The sequence below is a fragment of the Oryza glaberrima genome, chromosome 12 (genome assembly GCF_000147395.1).
Source record: "Oryza glaberrima chromosome 12, OglaRS2, whole genome shotgun sequence".
Taxonomy (NCBI): Eukaryota; Viridiplantae; Streptophyta; class Magnoliopsida; order Poales; family Poaceae; genus Oryza; species Oryza glaberrima.
The window spans coordinates 6,237,223-6,259,593 of NC_068337.1; the positions used below are offsets into that span (position 1 = coordinate 6,237,223).

General features: G+C 40.4%; 3 protein-coding genes across 4 annotated transcripts; 1 reads left to right on the plus strand and 2 right to left on the minus strand.

Moving 5' to 3' along the window:
* Positions 1-1,930: 1,930 nt before the first annotated feature.
* Positions 1,931-7,653, minus strand: LOC127757168 (chaperone protein ClpC2, chloroplastic). The gene is made up of 10 exons (XM_052282609.1): positions 7,512-7,653; positions 6,236-6,814; positions 5,381-5,496; positions 5,163-5,285; positions 4,904-5,089; positions 4,481-4,696; positions 4,129-4,346; positions 3,806-3,881; positions 3,615-3,704; positions 1,931-3,238 (listed from the first exon to the last, which is right to left on the minus strand). Exons 2-10 carry the CDS (start codon positions 6,789-6,791, stop codon positions 2,060-2,062), a joined length of 2,760 nt encoding a protein of 919 aa, XP_052138569.1. The 5' UTR covers positions 6,792-6,814; positions 7,512-7,653; the 3' UTR covers positions 1,931-2,059.
* A 1,618-nt stretch (positions 7,654-9,271) lies between these two features.
* LOC127756624 (uncharacterized) lies at positions 9,272-12,373 on the minus strand. Of its 2 annotated transcripts, none has more exons than XM_052281974.1 (2): positions 12,289-12,373; positions 9,272-10,700 (listed from the first exon to the last, which is right to left on the minus strand). In XM_052281974.1, exon 2 carries the CDS (start codon positions 10,655-10,657, stop codon positions 9,392-9,394), a length of 1,266 nt encoding a protein of 421 aa, XP_052137934.1. In that variant the 5' UTR covers positions 10,658-10,700; positions 12,289-12,373; the 3' UTR covers positions 9,272-9,391. The 2 variants fall into 2 exon arrangements, with proteins under 2 accessions (XP_052137934.1, XP_052137935.1); XM_052281975.1 differs by having other exon boundaries at positions 9,272-10,694; positions 12,289-12,370.
* A 5,853-nt stretch (positions 12,374-18,226) lies between these two features.
* LOC127756516 (calcium-dependent protein kinase 29) lies at positions 18,227-21,693 on the plus strand. Its single transcript, XM_052281859.1, has 8 exons — positions 18,227-19,084; positions 19,729-19,852; positions 19,947-20,090; positions 20,180-20,332; positions 20,418-20,533; positions 20,617-20,784; positions 20,948-21,169; positions 21,267-21,693. The coding sequence occupies exons 1-8, from the start codon at positions 18,494-18,496 to the stop codon at positions 21,438-21,440; spliced, it is 1,692 nt and encodes a 563-aa protein (XP_052137819.1). The 5' UTR covers positions 18,227-18,493; the 3' UTR covers positions 21,441-21,693.
* Positions 21,694-22,371: the final 678 nt, after the last annotated feature.

Below are 22,371 nucleotides of genomic sequence, written 5' to 3' on the forward strand. Positions count from 1 at the left end.
AAGATCATGCTCGCAGGTTTACACAGTCTCCATGTGTGTGTGTTTAGATGGCATCAATCTTCTTCTAATTTGTTTGCCATCCTCTCCTATGTTAGCCCATGTGGAAATAGTTTAACGAAATATCAACTTGCGATTCATCAAAAAATAGAACCAGGATATATGAGATGGAAGAAAAGAGGTGTGTAACCCATGCTTGTTTCTTTCTCCCCAATGCGTACAAATATATTTTAGTTGCTTATTATACCACCATCAAATTAAATATTTTGTTTGCTGTAGGGATGGGTTTTCCCCTAGTTTGTTACCTCAAGTTTGGCATGGAATTCAGCAGTGCAGATGAGGCTTGAATGTTTTGGATTAGCTATGGAGGTCAGAAAGGGTTTGAGGGGAGAAAAAGGTACACAAACAAAACAAAATCAGATGGGAAGGTTAGATCCTGCATATATGTTTGTGCAAATGAAGGCCACAGAAAGGAAGATAATTGCAATGTTGAATGTTGAGGAAAATGGTTATTTGAGACCTTTTATTAAAAGGGATCATCTAACAAACTTCTGAAAATGGTTATTTGAGACCTTTCTAAAAGCACATACTGATCAAGATTCTGCAATAGGAAAAGCAGTTAAGGAAGTATTTTCAGAAGTATGGCATGGTTTGTGCACTTTCCATATTATGCAGAATGCTGCCAAGCATCTAGCTGAAGTCGACAATGAAGAAGAATCTAGTACTTCTCCTGAACAAACAGCCGAAGACAATGAGAAAGAACCAAGTATTCTCGCAGATTTTAGTGCATGCATGTTTGAGTACGAAGATGAGGAAACATTTGAACAAGCATTTAACACCATAAGGGCAAAGGCGAGTAAGCAAAGTTGGTTGGATAGTATATACAGGGTTTAAGAAAAAGGGCTGAATGTTACATGAAGGATGTGTTTGTATTAAGTATGAGAAGTACATAATTGAGAGTCTAAATAGTGAACTGAAGAGGCATTTCAAATCTGATTTTGATATAACAGATTGTTTAGGGGGATAGCTTTTGCTTTTGTCGAAGTGTAAAGTTCAGGGAATTGCAGAATTGCATTTCTGAATAACAAAACATTTTGTGCATCTCTGAACTTGCAACATTCAACATTAATTTTTATTCAATTCCAAAACAATTTACAACACAATGACAATCACAAGTTATAGTCTTGCTAGCTCTTGCACAAATGTCACTTCACAGGCAAGACAACCTTTCTCATCTACTCACTGAAAATTTCAGATATAGCACACGATGAATACAACACACTGGAAATTTCAGATATATCGACTCCAATCCCTGCTATCCTACAGACATCATATTATTTTCAGATATATCGACTCCAATCCCTGCTATCCTACAGACATCTTCTATCTTAATTGGAATCACGTACGGCTATGGCAACCCTCCAGCATGTGCTATCCATTCTGAGACGAGGAGCAACTCCTTCTGAGACGTGCTGCAATCGTTGTGCCGCCCGATGAGGCCATGCGGCGTGCGGCAGCCGCAGTGGGGCAAGTGGGAGGCGGAGATCCAGGTGCGCGTCCGGCTCGGCACCTACGACTCGGTGAGGACGGCGACGAAGCAGCGGTCGGCGAGGATGCGTTTGGCCCATTACGAATGGATTCGTTAATTTTTGTACTTCAGAGGAGATTTTAGACCAAATGCAGTTACAAAGGGTCCGAAATTTCAATTTACTAGCAAGATCCAGACAAAATTAATTGATTGCATTAACCACGATATACATGTTCAGTCTCGTCCAAATGTTGGGGAATTATGTAGAGTTAATTTGAACTTGAATCAGAGTATATATATGCACGAAAGACGTATTCTACTCCTACTTACCAAATTTATAGCATTAGCTAATCTAATCTTAGATCTCTACCATATGAAATTATTGTTAAAAAAACAGCATTCCAAAAATGAGAATCCAGGAACCGGCTGGTGTTTCTTCCCCCTTTGATTTGTATACACTATATATACAGTTATGCTAAGTTGCTAACTATGGAGAAATGTATCTGGATAAAGAACACTGCAGCATATATGAAACTACACAGTGACAGCCGGAGTTGAAAGCTCAGGCAACCCACTTTGCCCATTCAGTACAATCACCTTCCCCTCCGAATCCACATCGACAATGGCGGAATCGCCCTCCTTCACCTCCCCAGCTAGCATCTTCTCCGCGAGGCTGTCCTCCAGGAGCCTCATGATGGCCCTCCTTAGCGGCCTCGCACCATAGCTCGGGTTGAAGCCTTCGTCGACGATACGCTCCTTGAACTTCTCGGTGACCTGGAGGTCAATGTCCTTGGCCTTGAGCCTGTCAAAGACCTCCTTGAGCATGATCTCGGCGATCTCCTTGACCTCCAGCTTGGTGAGTTGCCTGAAGACGATCATCTCGTCGAGACGGTTGAGGAACTCGGGGCGGAAGTACTGCTTCATCTCCTCGACGACAAGGCTCTTGATCCTGCTGTAGCTGCTGTCCTTCTCATCGTAATCGAGATCGAAACCTATCTTCCGACCACCCTTCTCGATGACGCTGCTTCCAACGTTCGAAGTCATTATGAGAAGTGTGTTCTTGAAGTCCACTGTTCTTCCCTTGCTGTCAGTCAGCCTTCCATCTTCCAAGATCTGGAGCATCATGTTGAATACATCTGGATGCGCCTTTTCGATCTCGTCGAAAAGCACGACTGTGTATGGCCGGCGTCGAACTGCCTCAGTCAGCTGTCCACCCTCGGTGTACCCAACATACCCTGGGGGTGAACCAATCAACTTGGATACAGTGTGCCTCTCCATGAATTCACTCATATCAAGCCTGATCATGGCCTCCTCAGATCCAAAGTAATATGCTGCAAGTGCTTTTGCGAGCTCGGATTTACCAACACCGGTTGGACCTGCGAAAATGAAGCTTGCAATCGGCCTGTTCGGGTTCTTGAGGCCCACACGAGCACGGCGGATGGAGCGACTTATGGCTTTCACAGCCTCATCTTGACCAATGACACGCTGATGCAAAGTCTCTTCCATCTTAAGAAGCTTATCGGACTCGTCACTTGATACCTTCTCTACTGGAATACCAGTCCACGAGGATACAATGTGCTGGATATCTGCTTCATTGACCAGTGGCCCTGTCTCCCCTGATTCAGTCTCTGCTTTGCTCATCTCCTTGCTCTTGTCAATGAGAGCTGTTATCTGGGCCTTCAATTCCATTTCACGATCACGTAACTCTCCAGCCTAATGTCAACAAATTCAAATATATCCCACCAATTATAAGTTATCATTTCTATCAAACAAAAGGCATATTGACAAGCATTGACTTATGTATATGGGCGAAGTAATGGGAAGGCAATATGCACAGACACTACTACTTGGATAGAATTTCAAGCAACAGTTTGATGAACAGTAGACAGTCATCAACTTAAATAGAAACTTTGTTTTGATGGAATGTACAAAGAATTCCTAGATGACCTTAATTAACTATGCCATGTATGAATTATAATTGTCATTTCACATAACAACAGATAGTAATTCAGTAAGCATTTAAACAGTTAAGTTGCTTTACGAACTTGAAGACAGATAAAAATCTAGTAGCTCATCCATAGGCAGTAACCTTTTCGAAGTCCTGGCTACGGACAGCTTCATTCTTATCTTTTGTGATTTGCTTGAGCTCCTTGTCAAGCTCTCTAGCTTCTTCAGGAACCTGTAGAAATGGTTGGACTCAGATATTGTGTAGAGCATGCAAGAAATTGCAAAATGTGTGGAACATCCAAACAAATGGTAGCATATGACCAAATTCAATACCTGGGCATGTCGAAGCCTTACACGTGAACCTGCTTCATCAATCAAATCAATTGCTTTATCTGGGAGGAAACGATCACTGCAAACAAAATAATGTGTCAGATAAATAAAATCTGAATGATATATATAGTAGTCAAGCTATATTTTATTCAATAGACAGTTGAGTTGTTGACTCTGATAGTAACATATGTCCTGTTCAATAATTTAATCTTTCAACTGGGAAACTCCTCACAAACATTTTATTGAAATGCTACAGATGGTCCACGAACAATATGCGCGCTCAACGAGGTGATATTTTATAGCTTATAACCAAGTAATTCACACACCTGATGTATTGATAAGATAGCTTGGCAGCTGAAATCAGAGCATCATCAGTGTAACGAAGTTTATGATGGATCTCATATCGTTCCCGAAGCCCTCTGAGAATTTCTATGGTTTCATCAACTGTTGGCTCTGGCACTCTTACAGGCTGGAAACGTCTTTCTAATGCCGGGTCTTTCTCAATATGCTTCCTGTATTCATCAAGTGTGGTGGCTCCAATACACTGAAATCAAACAAAGAGAATATATTGTGAGACATTATAGTAACTAAGAAGACATCAAGAGGTTCAGCATGACACAATGATGGTAGATAGTGCATATATTAAACAACAAATAGACCAGAGTACCATCCACATACCTGTAGTTCTCCTCTTGCTAATGCTGGCTTTAAAATGTTAGCAGCGTCAATAGCACCCTCAGCTGCTCCTGCTCCTATGAGAGTGTGGACTTCATCAATAAATAGTATTATCTCATCACTCTGCTTGATTTCTTCCATCAGCTTCTTTAATCTTTCTTCAAATTCTCCACGGTATTTTGTACCAGCAACAAGAAGTCCCATATCAAGGGTAATAACCTGCAGTAAATAAGTTCAAATAAATATGAGGAGATAATTTTCTCACTAATTACACAAAAGCCCAAGCAAGACAGCACAGAAAGACCTAACACATAAAGGGGCCACAATCATGCCTACGCTAAGATGTTTACAACTCACAGAGGAAATATAAGGATTAATGCATATGGTATTGGGTATATCATAAACAATTAAAGAAACAAAGTATACCTTCTTTCCTTCAATTGTTTCAGGCACATCACCAGTAGAAATGCGTTGAGCAAGGCCTTCTGCAATTGCTGTCTTTCCAACACCAGGCTCTCCAATTAAGCATGGGTTGTTCTTTGTTCGTCTGCCCAGAATTTGTACGACACGCTCAATCTGAGGTTGCCTTCCAACAACAGGATCTAGCTTTCCCTACAGAGATTATCAGAGTTAACAATTATGCATGCACAAGTGCTACTATGTTGCAATAGGACAAAAACATTACCTCCTCTGCTAATTTTGTTAAATTAGTTCCGTACTCCTCAAGTGTTGGCATTTTATTGCCACTACTCCCTCCTCCAACTCCTGCACCAACAGCTTCTGTAGTCTCGCCAATCATTCGGATAACCTAGATGCATGTTATGTTCGTTATAAATGCTAAAGAAAAACAAAGACTACTCGTACAGAGAGGAGAAAAAATTCAGATATATGCACATCATTTACCTGCGTGCGAATATTGCTAGGATCGGCTCCAAGGCTTTCAAGCACACGGGCTGCTACACCTTCACCCTCACGGAGCAGTCCAAGAAGCAAGTGCTCAGATCCAATATAGTTGTGTCCTGGAAACATAAGGGCATCAAGTCTGGAAAACCAATGATCTTCTATGTCATACACTCATATGTTGAAATATAATAAGAAAATCAGATGCATCACATCACGGCATACAAAATCCATAGTGATATAAAAGTTTCTTTTGTTAACATGTGAACAGTCAGCAGCTTAGCAACCATGTATTCAATATGAGTAACACCGATAAGTCAATGAATACACCAATGCGAAGGGAATAGTTCCCATAATGAATAAGAGAATTCCAAACAATACAAGAACAACAGATGTGGCAAACCAAATTAACAAGGTACATAATCATGCAACTAGTCCATTGTAACTCGTCTTTTTACTTTTACTTTACCGTAAGAGGAGAAGTTAGCACTTTTAGTAGTACATATTTAACAAGAATATGATGTCTTGAAGTATATGTTGGTGACTTCCAATTCAGCCCATTTAGAAAGCAACATGTTGGTCAGGGCCAAAAGTGTGACAGCAACAATAACCAACTACTATTTATGAAAGTCACTACCCTTCTGATTAGGTTCAGTTTCATCACCAAACCAGAGTGATCCATGGATTGTTGGTAATTAGTGAGTGAGAATGATTGGATAGCTAAGCAATACACATTGAGACTTTTGGATACATAGATGTCACTGTCCGTCTATTGGATTTCAATTTTTGAAGTGTGATTAGGTACAATAAAAACAAAAATTAGTGATAAAATCAAATCAATCAAAATGCAAGACATACCTAGCTGACGAGCTTCTTCCAATGAAAGCTCCAAAACACGTTTTGCGCGTGGTGTGAATGGTATTTCGACAGCAACGAAACCATTGCCCCTCCCAATGATCTTCTCCACTTCCACACGTGCATCCTTGAGATTTATGCCCATTGACTTGAGCACCTTAGCAGCAATACCAGTCCCTTCTCCAATCAGACCCAAGAGAATTTGCTCAGTACCGACAAAGTTGTGGCCCAACCGCCTTGCCTCTTCTTGCGCAAGCATTATAACCTTAATAGCTTTCTCAGTGAACCTCTCAAACATCGATCTGGTTACAAAGCGAGCACGCCTTCCCCGTCTTGATCTGTAAGATGCAACCGTCGATCTGAAGTTGGTGACAGGCGTGACTGAGAAGCTATGCACCGATCTCAGACCGACAAATGCGGCCATCTTAACTGGGCGGCTCAAGGACATCGCCAACATTGAGGGAGGCCTCCTTGTGCCATGAGACTTCCATCGCTGACCACTTACACGGCCCGCAAAAGTTGTTCCGAGGGCAACCGGCTGGAGCAGGGTGCCGGCCATGGTCAGAAGTAGCTTCCCCAAACCTGTTCGGGACCAACAATTCTGATATAGTTAGAAACTAATCTAGATACTTGATCCCCAATGGAAGTAAGCTAAATGCTCAGAGATAAGCACAATGGAGAGTATGGAATCTACAATAACACTATAAAACATGCTCTGCTTATTATCCTTTCGTTTCTAAACCAAAGATACTGTGCTTCATCTTCTTCACTAAATTTGCACATCATCTAAAAAGATATTCATTAAATTGCAAATCATAAATAGCTATTTCTCCAGTATATATTTGTTTCCTCTTCTTTCTACTCTATGATTAGTTCAGAAGGAAATTGCACTGCTACAAAACTCCCAGCAAAAAGAATTACCACTCCCATCTGTTCAATCACTGAACCACACACCCAAGATAGAGAATTGGATAAAGATCACCGATACAACACAGCATCCTTAATCACAAACATCCTCACAACACCAACACCCAAACAAACAAAAGAAAAGTAATCTTTATTCCCATACAGGAAAGAGATAACATCTCTAGGGATCGCCAATACCAAGAACTAAAAAAAAAAAAGATCGCTAATCCATCCAAGAACTCAAATTTTCCGCACCACAATCCCCCCCATCCGGCAGCCAACAACAGGAACCAACCAAGAACGATATAATTTACAGAGAGAAAACGAGCTAGGATGGACGCCATGGGGATAGGGGAGAGAAGCTTTTCCTTACCTCGGAGGAGAGGAGAGAGACAAAAGGTGCGTTCTTGGTTATTTTTCTTTCCTCCCTAGAGATAAGGGGGGGAGAAGAGAGACAAGGGAGAAGACGGGCCTCCGGGCTCACTGCCTGGGCTCTCCTCTCCTGCCTTTATTTTGGCCTATTCTCTCTCTCTCTCTCTCTCTCTCTCTCTCTCTCTCTCTCTCTCTCTCTCTCTCTCTCTCTCCTTGTTTGTTTTCTTCTGAAAAGTTTGTGATTTTTATCTCTGAATTCTGGGGACAGAGAATTGCTGGTACAAGTAACCGAGTTTTTTCTTGCCATGCAAGATGGTAGATATTTTTTTTTGTGGGTGATGGATTTTATTTTTCCCCAATCATGAGAACAGAATATGCAGGCAGGTAGGCTGGAGGGGGTTCTTTCTGAAGTATCTAAAAAAATTGCCACAAATTTTTGGAGTAAAAAACTTTTAGATATAATTATAGCATAATTAAAGTGTAATTATATTGTAACTACCCTGTACTGTATTGTAACTACGATACTTACTTATATAAAACTTGTATTTGGTTAATTAGTAACAGTGAGATCTTACGCGTGACATGTGAAAAAAAAATTCTAGCAATTTATTTCCTTCATGCACAAATCTCCAGGTGATTCAATGGTCACAAATCTAAAAGTTTTGAGGGACATAAAACTTGTAGAAGTTTTCTAACAAATCCGTTTTTTCTTACTGAACATAGGTTAGGTAAATTCGTGCCTTTTACTATAAAAGAAAATATTGCTGTTCAGCAAATTTGCGGCGGCATGAGTGTTCAGCAAAATTGGTCTACCTGCAGATATATTTGTTCCGAGATGGATTTGCTTCGTGGTGAGGATTTGTACGTGTCATGGAGATGGTTGTATTTTTTAGATGATGGAGTATTTCATTAATCAATAAAAACTATATTAATTACCTTTCCTTGATACATTGTATCCACGTGATATATCTAAGGATATAAAAAATTATAAAAGTATATTTACAGTGTTATGAAAGTAAAGAGTGATATATATATTGGTTTAAACCTAACACATCAGCTACTTGACGAACGCACAAACGCAGCTTATTCTGACTTTCTTTTTTATCAAACTTTTTTTCTTGTATGTTCATATCATAATAATTCTATCACCTTGCAAAAACGAAGAACAAAATCCTAGCACACCGATATGCAGATGATGAAGGGAAAAAAAAAAACAGAGGCTCACACAAGCCATCAGTTCTCTGTGTGCAACCAAAAGATCTTCCTGTGACTTGAGGCAGCCGGAATGGCAGCGACAAAATTCTAACTTTTTTTTGTTTCTTTTGCCATATAAAAATCAAGTACACCTGGAAAATTTAGACTGGCCTCTGAGCAGTTCTCAACCAGGCAAGCTAACATACCAGACGACAAAAAAACACTGAAGAATACAAGTGCCAATTGTACTGTTCTTGGTCTAACAGCCTCTCCCATGTAGATGTAGTAGCATCTTGGAGTTTCTTGGAACTGAAAGCTCAGGTAAGCTACCAAACTGAAGCTTTTACTTGTTTACATGTACTATCCTGCTTCTCGTGCATCAGAGATAGCAGCAGTAGGAGTTCAAGGTTCATCCAGCATTCGCGAAGACAGAACGAAAGTGAGATTTGGTTGGAGAGTGACAAAGATCAAGTGGAAACCAATTATCAGACACAATCAGTGGTGAAGTTTTGGTACTGAAATTTAATCAGCCTTTGCACCAAAAAACCTCCTAGCAATGTCACTCTGAAGGTACCAGTATAATGTACAACAAGTAGATGCTAATGATAATGGTACATGAAGATATGCACATGATTTACTGTAGATGTTTTGCATGCGTATAATGCGCTGATTGTAGATGCTGACCGGCTATCTTGGAGATAGGAAGAGGCTAAGTTGGTTGTCAGATGAATCTGAACTGATACCTTCATGGCCATCAAACTCATCTAACCCGATGAACTGCTCGATCAGAATCTTCTCAACAGCTAGCTTTCGGTGATCACTTGCTTCAAGCTCTTGAACGGTGTGGCCTGACTGCAACTGTGGAAACCTATCCTTTCTTGGAGGAGAGATTTTCAAGTGAGACGGCTTTCTTTTCTCACAGTTGCTCAGTTGCTGGTGCTTAGAAGAGGATGTTTTTGCTGATGTTTTTGTTGTTCTGCTCAACCAGGAGGGAACTGCAGCGGCATTCTGAACCTTATCTTGGGATGATTTGGTTCCTTTTGCACCCAAACTGACACTTCCATGATGCGGTCCGACGTTTTTCCTTGCTGAAGATAATTTGTTCTTATGTAGCCTCTGCACAATTGGATTTAACCGGCGAAATTCAGCAGACCCAACATCCATGGTAACTCTACGTGGCGATACAAGCAGAAATTTATCAAATTCAGGACTGTAATATGAAGCGTGTTCAAATGGCCAAAATATAGGCTCTTCAGAGTCATTGGCTTGTTTTCCATGTGACGTCGCTGGACTCGAACTGGAAGGACCAAATTGGAGGCTTCTTCTCACTGCACTGAAAGAAGGGCTGGGGAAGTCACAACTTAAAAATCCCAGATCTTGTTCCTTCTCTTGAAGCAAGTCTGAATCTTCTTCATCGAGGTCTAAAGATGAGACCCAAATATCTACTCCATCAAGATCCTCAGACCGGGTATCTGAATGAGCCGTGAATGATGTACATGGGCTGCTCGTCACAGATGACTGTTCACTGACAGAACTATCACAAGAAGAATCACCGCACTCTGATAGCACCAAGGGGAAATTGCCCATTCCAAGCCTCCATTCTATTACCAACTCCATGTTAGCATCCTTGTTAACACCCTTCAAAGGACAATTAAGAATGGCTGATGGAACCTCCCTGTCAGTAGAAGTAGTGACCTCCTTCATGTTCAAGCTACATAATGATAAGTGCGCCATTACATGGTTATGAAGCGAAGTCATGTTATGCTCAAATTCAGAACGGCCACATTCAGGAGGTGAAGCTGGGTTAGCAGTTGGAGACAGCTTTGAGAAATCACTAACAGCATATGGATTCTCAGTTTCACTAGTTAACTCCTCAGAAACTTTTTCTTCAACCATTAACAGTGTTGCTATTCCCTTGCTGTAAACATTTTTGTCCTCCTTGGAGATTTCCATAGCAATATATCTTGTGCAAACTTCAACTCAATTTTACCTGGAACTTGGAGAAATAAGAAAATTGTTTCAGGCAATCACCCAAGATAATGACAAATTGAGTTTTCTACAAATAGATAGAAAACAAGATAGATTATGTGTAGAGAAACTAGATAGAATATTTATGACAACTACATATGATTTCTCAATCATATCTAAAATATATGGAAGAAGCAGCAATCAGTCCATCACCATTGAAACATCACTGTTACACAAGCAAGTGATAGTGGCAAATGAAGTGGATGGGATGTAAACAAATAAGTATATTTGATATGATAAATAAGTGACTCAAATTGAGTAATCAATATTTTCCATAATTATGTACACTATATTTCCACATATAGTGTACATAATTATGGAAATTATGTACATAATACTTAAATATTCCAGAAGACTATCCTAGATGAAGTCCAATTGCCTGATTGTTCTTCAAAAGAGAGATGCTGTAAATTTAAAAGGATCTATTACCTACTTCATTACCTAGAATATCATCATCTTCATGTCACCCACTGTGCCAACAAGTTTTGACTTGGTTTATCTACACATTCGCTTTATGAAGAGAAGTACCTTACCTACTACCTAATGTAAACGAGGAAAAAAAAAAGGTGTACAGTGTTGTTTCATACATTTCCATGGACATGTACAAATGCGCCAATATCGCAACAAGACAATCCTAACGAATTTTTTATTAGTTAGCTTCAGCTGTGGCAAACGAATTCTAGTGGTACACTTGATTCAATTCAACCTGAGGATCCGGTCAATGAAATAGTCATATGATTGTGTCATCACTTGACAAAATATTTCAAGCAAACTAATCTCACATGATAATAGTCTATCCATGTGTATTCAGAAAAGGTCAAAGCACTCAAGGTGAGATAGTGACATGCAACAGAAATTTTCTCTGCTTGTTATATAAATGTAATTGTTGACTCCATGCTCTCTGCACAACAAATTTTCTGACAAAAACACAATTCATGCAGATTGTGATTATATTAGTAACTAAACTAACTAGTACAGACATTGTTCACAATATAAGGTGCAGTCATTGAACATTTTATATTCAATGGATTCAGAAGATCTCCAAACTACCAATTTCACATTCACTCTTACCTTAGAAAGCAATTTATAGAGTAAACGGCACTGAAGCAATTTTTTTGCCATCCAAAAAATCGCCTAAAATTTTAGGTCAAGCACAAATTACTGCATTGCAGCTAAACTCTTCAGCACAAATAAATCAGATATGCTTCTCTCAGTCTTCACAACTACTAACCTATAGCCGCATCTTCCATTAGTACCAATCAATTTTTTTAAAATAAAAAAAACACAGATTTTTCGAAACAAATGAAAGAAAGGGGGCAATCTATAACCAGCAGCTGCAAATGTTGAGAGAGGATTCGATTTTCAAGAACTCAGGCATGCACCTACTCTACCTCAAGAAAAACACACCATCTGAATCAGGAAACGGTCAAGGGGAAGAACCAAAATCCCCAATGAAAACGCTCCAAGAAACTAAAATAAAGCGGGGGTGAAATCTCACAAACAAATGCAGAGAAAGAAAATGATCAAGCCAAAAAGGAAACGGGAAGGATCATCACCTGAATCTGGGGCTCGTTCTTGGAGAAGCGGCCACCTGCTTTCCTGGCGGCTGCTCTGCTCTCCTGCTTCCCTCCTTTTGCCATCTCTCCTGGAGGAGGCAGTTTGCTTAAACCCCGGATTTATTTAGCGATTATTTACATTTTGGTCCTTGGATTCCTTCAAAATTGGGATGTGAACTCTCAGTTAAATAGGAAACTTCTGTTTATTCAGTTTCCTTTGTGTATTATCCATGCCAGCTAGGGAGTTTTTCTGTTTTTTCCTTTTTATTATTTTTTCCATTGGTGTGAAATTATGTATAAAACATGGTACCAATTAATTATTCTCTCCATTTCCATTTAATTAAAATGTGTTAGTATTAAATTGGTACTATTACAGCTTTAACCATTTAATACTTTTTTAAAAAAATATTATATTATGGTGAACGAAAATTGTAGGCTTATATTTAACATGCAACATGCGTGGAAAACAATAGATTAGAAGGTGGACACATATAGTTACAGAACACACCCTCAAGAACAGCAAGTACTCTTAAGGCAATCCCAGCCTAAGAAATTATCTAGTAGTTTTCATACTTGCAATAATATAAATATTAAGTATAGAAATTGTCGACGTTTGATGTCACAACTACGGTATTTGGATGGTATGGAGATTGTTGGTATAGAGGCAAGGATTTTTATACAGGTTCGAACCCCTGAATTGTCAGGTAATAACCCTACTCCTGTTGACCGAAGCCGGTTGTTGCTCTTATTCACCATAATCACACCAGTACAATATTTGGGGTAGCCTATCTAACTGTCGTCGACCTGATGGCTAGATAACCAACTTGTAGTCGATGACAAGGTAGTCTTCCTCCTTGAGCACGAACTCGTCGAGATCAGAGATGACGCTAGATCCCTCTTGCCGGCCCCCGTAGGTACCGGATAGGGTATGGCTAGGCTAATCTCTGATGTCGATATATGGCGACGTATTGGCTGGAAACGCTAGCGCGCGTTTCAGGCCCAGGAGGCCCAACGCCGCCGCGCCAGCGCGCGCGCGTCTCCTCTACAGTTTTTTTTCCTTTTTTTACCCTTTTTTTCTCTCTTTTTTCTGATTTTTTTATCTTTAGCATGTTTTGAGTTTGAAAGTTTTTAAATTTTGAGTTGAAAATTTTCAAATCTGAACTTGAAAGTTTCCAAATCTCGACTTGAAAGTTTTCAAATCTCGATTTGAAAATTTTTCAAATATGGATTTGAAAGTTTTCGAATCTCGAGTTGAAAGTTTTCAAAATTTTCAAATCTGAAGTTTTTAAATTTTGAGTTGAAAATTTTCAAATCTGAACTTGAAAGTTTTTAAATCTCGACTTGAAAGTTTTCAAATCTCGATTTGAAATTTTTCAAATCTGGATTTGAAAGTTTTCGAATCTCGAGTTGAAAGTTTTCAAATCTCAAATTGAAAGTTTTCAAATTTTTCAAATCTGGACTTGAAAGTTTTCGAATCTTGATTCTCGAGTTGAAAGTTTTCGAATCTGAGTTGAAATTTTTCAAATCTCAAGTTGAAAGTTTTCAAATCTGAGTTGAAAGTTTTCAAATCTTAAGTTGAAATTTTTCAAATCTAAGTTGAAAGTTTTTAAATTTTGACTTTAAAATTTAAACTTAAATCGAAAGTTTTCAAATCTAACTTAAAAAATTTTTAGTCTGTTAGTAAAAAATATCTCCCAGAAAATCTCCAGAATTTTTTCTAATTACTATCATTAGTGTTAAGTATATTAACTAATATAGGTAGTTAATACTAAAGGGAAGGAGGGAGTGCTCGCCAACTACTTTCCTGGCACGCACGCGCGCCCTAGCAACCCCCTATGTATTGTGCATCTATGGTGGGTGTCTCCCTTCTCCTCCTAGGGGGGCTTGTATTTATACCCACAGATGCCCCCTTGTCCAAGTATAACTAGGGAAACCAATATGGATACAATCCGAGTAGTTCTTATCTTTTCCATGTAGAACTCTATTCATCGTTCCTTATGCGGAATTCCTCCTATATTCAAAGGTTGTTTCCGTATAAGACATGGTATGTGGTGGGTCCTGCCAAGATTTAGTCAACTACTATTAGGTATGTGGTATCCATAACTCTGACAGAAATTATATGCCTAATGGGTTCTTCAAAATAAATTCTCATCCAATCATCTCTCTTCCATCTCCTTTATCCACATATCCCCTCATTTTTATTATTGGTTCCTTGGTAAAATTAATTTTTTGCATGAGAAATGATTTTTTCTATCTTCTCATTAACTATGTTGTTGCCTTACTTTTTTTTTTAGATAGTACTCCCTCCGTTTCGAAATGTTTGACGCCGTTGACTTTTTATCACATGTTTGACCGTTCGTCTTATTAAAAAAATTTAAGTAATTATTAATTTTTTTCCTACCATTTGATTCATTGTTAAATATATTTCTATGTAGACATATAATTTTATATATCTCACAAAAGTTTTTGAATAAGACGAACGGTCAAACATATGCTAAAAAGTCAATGGTGTCAAACATTTCGAAACAGAGGGAATAGTATATTTAATGATATAAAAACTAGTCTGGCCGTGAGCCAGTGAGGTTTGGCTCCGGCAGGGGCGTGTAAATTCCACGGAGTGCAGGGAGCAAATTGCAAACAAAGTCTATCGCGCGGCACCTGCATGTGGTCGTGGTGCAGGTGCCCCGCGGCACACGGACACGGTGCGCGGTGCACCTGCTGCATTCACCAGCGCACCGACCGGGCAGGTGGGTGCATAGGTTGAGTCTTTCCCTGCCTCTTCTGACACACTCACTAGCATATATACTCAGTTTAATTAAGTAAATCTCAAACAAGCAGAAATTATTCGCAACCAATGATAACCAGAGCTATGTGTCAAAGAAGCTCACCCACCTATATATGCAGTGACATTCCGGCTAAGCAGAAGAAGAATCGTTGAAACAACTCAATTTTTTTTACGAAATGTAAAAAAAAGGAATTCTTATTATCTGAAATGCATGTTTACATCGTCGTCATAAAATATATTTCTTAGATGTAGTTATGATTACTATCAAACACTTATCGAAATTGAGAAGAAAACAACTCGTTCTAGCCGATTTAGTGGAGCAGAGATAGTGACATCTGGAAAAACGGAATCTAGAGATTCTAAATATATCGGAACGTATTAGCTTAAATTAAAACACGACCCTCAAATTTGGATAATCTGTACGGTCACATAGCTCAGCGTGTCCAGAGATGGGGCTGGTGTTTGACAGAAGAGGAAAATAGAAAATTGAGAAGATACTAGAATGAACTGAGCTATTAACGTATGATTAATTATGTATTAATTACTTAAAATAAAAAATAGATTAATATGACTTTAAAGGCAACATTATCTATAGATTATTTTAATAAAACATCATTTAACCGTTTGGCAACCGTGCGCGTGAAAACCGAGAGATATCTTATTTCCCATCCGAAAACATAAGCCGGTACAAATATGTGTTGTGCGCATTTGCTTCCATTTTTACGAGTAGGGAAGGCAGAGGGTGATTATTTATCTTTTCATTCTTTTTTTCTCATGCAACAAAGTTTCATTTTATAAACAATAAGAATTGATGAGTCGTTGTCATGCGTAACAAATATGTTTCTCTCCCATTCCCCCTCTCTTCCATATCAACAAACTTAATTACCTTCTTAACAACTTTAAGAGCATGTTATTAATTACCATTGTACATGTATAAGAGAATATGGATAGTCTAAACTTACCATAGTAAAGGTTAAGAGAGCTGTAGTTTGAAAGGAAACCTTATACCTCCAAAAATGGCAAACCCATAACAAATGATGCACGGGGTAGTTTGGCCTCCCTAGCCATACACCTTTTGCGCTGCCATTTCCCTTTCATCTCTCTCCTCTTCTCTTGCCCTAGAGAGAGGGAGAGGGGAAGAGAAAACAAAAGTGATTTTCTTCCTTCCTTACCACCGCCTGGGGAAGGACCACATATCATATGCCCCTCGAGGAAGGCGGTAGTAGGGTCTTGGCCGAGTCCTACATCTGGTGGGAATAGGATTCATTTGACCAAGATGGCTGCAGCGACATGGCTAACCAATCGACTTGGCCTCGCGCACTCACGACTACGGTTATGATGCTAGCGGTGCAGCCAACCGTAGAGCTGCCGCTACCCATATCATCTTCCGAGTCTGGTCATCACCGTCGTGATTGCGCTTGGGAAGAGGTCAAGCCTATGTCATCATAGATCTAGGGACAAGGCCATCAACGCTAGGAACATTAAGGGCATGTTTGGTAGAATTCCAACTCCTAAATTTAGTTATAGGAATTGGATCTGGAGTGAAGTTGTAGAGTTGTATAAACCCAGCTCCATCTTTCTAGTTCATTTTATGAGAGCACTTCTATCAGTTCCGTTCTAATTTTTAGTGGAGCTGAAACCATTTGGTTGGACTCCAACTCCAGGAAAGGTGGAGCTGAAGCTGGAGTTGTGCCAAACATGCCCCAACATCAGTGACACTTATGGATGCCACACACCTTCCTATAGGCAATGCCATTGACGTCTTCTATGCCTTACCATGGACTTCTCTAGATATGTTCGGAATAGCAATGACACTATCCTAGATACCATGACCACCTTAGGTGTGTATTGGAGGTTGGTCGGCTTGGATGGTTATGGAAATGCTCAGTTTTAGGCGAATGATTGATTTACAACTCGATTGCTCTTTAGCTGATATGTGTGAAATTTGATCGATATAACGATTGGCCACTGATCTTGAAGATTTTATTTTCGATTGGAAGAAGACAACGACTATATGTAAGTCGTTGGGAAGAAATAATGTTGTGCAAATTCTCACATATCACAGATGGAAAATTTATGTCTTGGAGAAGGTATTTTGAGTAGTTTTGCTATGATTTTATGATTCGATGTCGTTTGTCCTACGACCTCTATAATAATTATCTATATCTTTTTCAAACCAAGGCCAAAATGAATTTAATTAAATTTAAAAAATGCATGTGCCTATAATTCAAAGGTGTTAAGTATGTGTAAATAAGGAGTAAATTGGATTCATGGTACATAAACGTGGCAGGTAAGTGCAATTTGATGCAAAAACTTGAGAAGTGAGCATCCAAGTGCAATAGCTTGACATGTGAGTGCAATTTGTGCAATAACTTAATAAGTGAGTGCACGGGTGCAATTTTGATAAAGTAACTTAAGAAGTGATGCAACAACTTAATTATTTCGAGTATTTTTTTCTACACACATTCAGTTTTTAAATATTTAATTTGTCAATACACTTCCACATATTTGTATTTATGAGCATACTTATAAATTTGTAATTTTAGTAATTAGAAGTCAAATAAATTTTACAATGTAGAAATGTTTGTATTTCGGTTGAGATTTGAGAATGTGAAGCAAATTGTTGGTGCAAATTGGATGAGCAACATAATTTCTTATTATAGATTGAATTCAAGATTAATTATAAGATAATACCCACATGATTGCTATTTAATGTCATATCGACTTCGTGAAAAAAACTCACCTACCACTCGTTAACTAAAACAACACATACTTAACCAAGTTGCTAAACTAAAATACTAAATTGTTAAGTCCTTACTACTAGAACGCACCTACTTATCAAGTTATTGCACAAGGATGTTCAATTCTCAAGTATTCATCCCATGATAGTAATTTACTCTTAAAAAGAAAGTGTATGTGCATGGATCATTTGGAGGAACAAAAGGAAGGTTTTAACTATTTTGCTAGGATGCTATTATTGACTCTCCCCTAGAGAATATAAATGGACAGTTTATTCTCCTGAAAGTCTAAACTTGCCATCATAGTTTAAGATCTAGTGTGAGCTGTAGGGAGACCTTTTAGAGACCTCCAAAAATGGCAAACCCAAGAACGAATGATGCGGGAGAGAAGCGCCTCAAAGCCAGCCACCCCCCTGCACCGCCATTTCCTTCCATCTCTCTCTCTCTCTCTTCCTCCTCTCTTGCCCTAGAGAGAGAGAGAGAGAGAAGGAGGGGGCCGCAAGAGAGAGAGATCGATCACCGGCCGTCCTCCGGAGCTCGCGCGCTCGTTCGTTCGTTCGTTCGATCATTCGTACGTCCACAACAATTCCGGCGACGCGACCGTCGCCGTACGTTTGCGGTGGCGCGGCAGCGTCGTCGGCGGTGAAGAAGAAGAAGAAGAAGATCGAAGAAGAGGAAGAGGATGGGCAACTGCTGCGTGTCCCGGCCGTCCGGCGCCGACAAGCGGCGGCGCTGCGGCAGCTCCACCGCCCCGCACACCCGCGGCAGCAGGCGGGTGATCGGCGCCGCCAACATGCGGTGCCTCTCCACGGTCTCCTCCGTGTCGGACGCGGCGCGCGCCGTGATGTCGAACGAGCCGGCGACCGTGCTGGGCAACAGCGGCAGCAGCGGCAACGGCGGCGTGATGGCGGCGGAGGAGATGCTGCGGCGGTACGAGATCGGGGAGGAGCTGGGTCGGGGGGAGTTCGGGGTGACGCGGCGGTGCCGGGACGCGGTGACGGGGGAGCGGCTGGCGTGCAAGTCGATCAGCAAGCGGAAGCTCCGGAGCAGCGTGGACGTGGAGGACGTGCGGCGGGAGGTGGCCATCATGCGGTCGCTGCCGGCGCACGCCAACGTGGTGAGGCTCCGGGAGGCGTTCGAGGACGCCGACGCCGTCCACCTCGTCATGGAGGTCTGCGAGGGCGGCGAGCTCTTCGACCGCATCGTCGCCCGCGGCCACTACACCGAGCGCGCCGCCGCCGCCGTCATGCGCACCATCATGGACGTCGTCCAGGTCTCTCTCTCTCTTCAATTCATCCATCTCCATTCTTATTGCATGCATTTGATCTGCAATCAAAGATTCAAAGCTGTTCAATTTCAGAGAAAGAATGAACATTTGATCTGATAGAATTAATTACGAGCTGTTCTGGTTCCTAATGTATAAAAGACTACGTACAGAACAGAATTTACAATGCACTTCACATTGTACAATCCAAAGTTTGAATAAAACTTGCATGCATCATTGGAGTGGTTTTTGCTGGCCCAAATTAAGTTCAATTGTAGTAGTACACACGGAAAGCTTGTAAAGTATCAGCGTGCACCACCCACATGCTCATGCTTTGAACATGCCTGATTTGATGTTAAAAATTTTCGGAGTCTGCAGTAACATATAAAATATGTCAAAGTACATTATACATGGTTATGGCATGCTTCTAACTTAATGTGAAATGTGCAAATAAGCCAATCCTTCTAACTTAAAACCAAAATATCTGTGCTCAATTTGCTTCCACTAGCCTTTCAAGAAATAGTGTCCATTGAAGCATGAAACTGATAACCAACAAACTAATATTTACTGCAAAGTAAACAAATACCTCTTTGAATTGATTGCTCAATGTAGAGAGTGAAAAATATTTGATACATTAGTACAACTTTTTGCAGCACTGTCACAAGAACGGCGTCATGCATCGGGACCTCAAACCTGAGAACTTTCTGTATGCCAATGCATCTGAGAACTCCCCTCTCAAGGTCATTGACTTCGGCCTCTCAGTATGCTTCAAACCTGGTACAAAATATAGCTATTTCATATAGTTCAATCCACATATACCATATATCAACAAATATTTAAGTATCGATCATGCACGATTCTTCCCCATTAGGTGCAAGATTCAATGAGATTGTTGGATCTCCCTACTACATGGCACCAGAAGTCCTGAAGAGAAACTATGGACAAGAAATAGACATATGGAGTGCAGGAGTCATACTGTACATCTTGCTATGTGGTGTTCCTCCTTTCTGGGCCGGTAAGTCTCAGTTTAGATATGCATGGAAGTACAAGATTTTGTTGAATTAATTTTACCAATAAAACAAGTTCTTGGATGAACTTTTGTAGAGACCGACGAAGGGATCGCACAGGCCATCATCCGGTCACATATCGACTTCCAAAGAGAGCCTTGGCCAAAGGTGTCAGATAATGCCAAGGATCTTGTAAGGAGGATGCTTGATCCAAACCCATATACTCGGTTGACGGCTCAACAGGTTCTAGGTAATTTAGTCCTACCATTTTTTTGCCTCCTCTAATACATGGCTGGCCTGATTCTAACAATCATTTCTGGACTTCGAGAATGAAGAGCATCCTTGGATACAGAATGCAAGTGCAGCTCCCAACATTCCTTTGGGAGAAGCAGTCAGGTCCAGGCTGAAGCAATTCACTGTTATGAACAAGTTCAAGAAGAAGGCCTTACTTGTAAGCTGGCAGTTTTGTTTCATTAGTGTTATTCCTAGATATTAGTGTAACTAAGTATTGATACTGAACTTATTGTTGGTAAGGTGGTGGCGGAGTACTTACCAACCGAAGAGCTGGATGCAATCAGGGAGCTGTTCAATATGTTGGACACCAAAAAGAAGGGGCACTTGACACTAGAAGAGCTCAGAAAGGGACTGCAAGTGATAGGGCACAACATCCATGACACAGATGTCGATATGCTCATGGAAGCTGTGAGTTCCTCTTCACTTACACTATTCTGGTTCCACAATCTCAGCTTTTCACTACTTGCAAGATGAACTCATTTTCAATCCCATCGGACTATTAAATTGTTCTTAACCAGCAGATGATTCACAGATTATATGAGATCCCCCTGCCTGTGTTCTTATTATACAGGCAGACATAGATGGAAATGGCATACTGGACTGCAAGGAGTTTGTGACAGTATCCATTCACCTGAAGAAAATCCGTAGCGAGGAGCACCTTCCAAAGGTGTTCAGCTTCTTCGACAAGAACGGCAGCGGGTACATAGAGATTGAAGAGTTGAAAGAAGCCCTCTCCCCAAGAGGTGACCAGAAGTCGATCGACGACATATTTCTGGATGTTGACATAGACAAGGTTAGGTCACTTTCGTTAACAACAACTAGCAAACTATATCACACTACAAATATTAAGTTCCTTGCGGTAACAATTTTAACTGAGGTGTGTTCTGTAGGATGGGAAGATAAGCTACGAGGAGTTTGAGTTAATGATGTCAGCCGGAATGGACTGGAGGAATGCATCCCGGCAATACTCGAGAGCAGTTTACAACACTCTCAGCCGCAAGATATTCAAGGAAGTGTCCCTGAAGCTTGATCACAGTGGTCCACTTGTTGCAGCAGGAAAATAGCAACCAGCTGTTAACTAAGTGATGTGTTCTCTACATGCAATGCTCACTGCCTCACTCATAACTGAGAGAATGTGAAAAACATGGCGCAGTTTTCCTTGTTCACGTATTGGTCTCCACATTTTTGGGATGCAAAGGTACCACGGGGTTCAATGACCCTGAATGTTTCAGATGCAGATGTCAAAGAGCAGGCTTAATTATACCCTTTCTCTTTCTCTGAAAACAGAGGGAAAAAAAGAAAGAAAGAGTTGTATCCTTCTGACTTTGAAGTCACTCTCCATGTTTGTTAATGTAAAACCAGAGGTAGGCCGAATCTCATATTGTTCAACACAGGAGGCAGCAATGCCCTGTACCACTAACCGCTTTGGTACATATTCTCCTCTGCCGCACAGTAAGGGCCAAAAAAAGAAAGAAGCAATAATATAAGATTGTTCAATTCAACTAAAAGGGAAAAAAAGTAGTTCGCAATTGAAATTATCTGCACTATAATCGGTCTCCATGGTATTACTCATAGAAGATTAAATTTAAGTCCTAGTTTAGTCTGTGCAGTAATTTTTGTGTTCACAAAGCATAATCCATCAACTCAGCTTCAGTTCCTAACCAACCATAAATATGCCACTGTGATTTTGTGAGCAAAAAACATTTAGTGAAATACTAGGAAATCGTCAACATTGATGGAGTAGTTATATTGACATGAAGCCATGAAGAGGTACCAACTGAGTCCAACCTTCGAAGCATTTCAGATGCTCCCTTCTCAGGGTCAACTGATCTCCTGCCTTCGAAATAAGCACCCTAATCTTTCCATCTACTATCGAGTAATAATATTGGTTAGGGTAGGACCCTTAACTGAAAGTCACTACTAGTAAAACTAGCATGCATTCCGACCATGATTCAGGTCTGCAGTGTGTAGCATCGCGTCCTATATGTTGTCGAT

Coding starts and splice junctions, on each gene's coding strand:
- LOC127756624 (XM_052281974.1), bottom strand. CDS start 10,657: ATGGAAATCTCCAAGGAGGACAAAAATGTTTACAGCAAGGGAATAGCA.
- LOC127756516 (XM_052281859.1), top strand. CDS start 18,494: ATGGGCAACTGCTGCGTGTCCCGGCCGTCCGGCGCCGACAAGCGGCGG. Junction 20,333..20,417: donor GACGGCTCAACAGGTTCTAG/GTAATTTAGTCC, acceptor TCGAGAATGAAG/AGCATCCTTGGATACAGAAT. Junction 21,170..21,266: donor TGGATGTTGACATAGACAAG/GTTAGGTCACTT, acceptor TGTGTTCTGTAG/GATGGGAAGATAAGCTACGA.
- LOC127757168 (XM_052282609.1), bottom strand. CDS start 6,791: ATGGCCGGCACCCTGCTCCAGCCGGTTGCCCTCGGAACAACTTTTGCG. Junction 5,286..5,380: donor CTAGCAATATTCGCACGCAG/GTAAATGATGTG, acceptor ACATGCATCTAG/GTTATCCGAATGATTGGCGA. Junction 5,090..5,162: donor TAACAAAATTAGCAGAGGAG/GTAATGTTTTTG, acceptor TAATCTCTGTAG/GGAAAGCTAGATCCTGTTGT.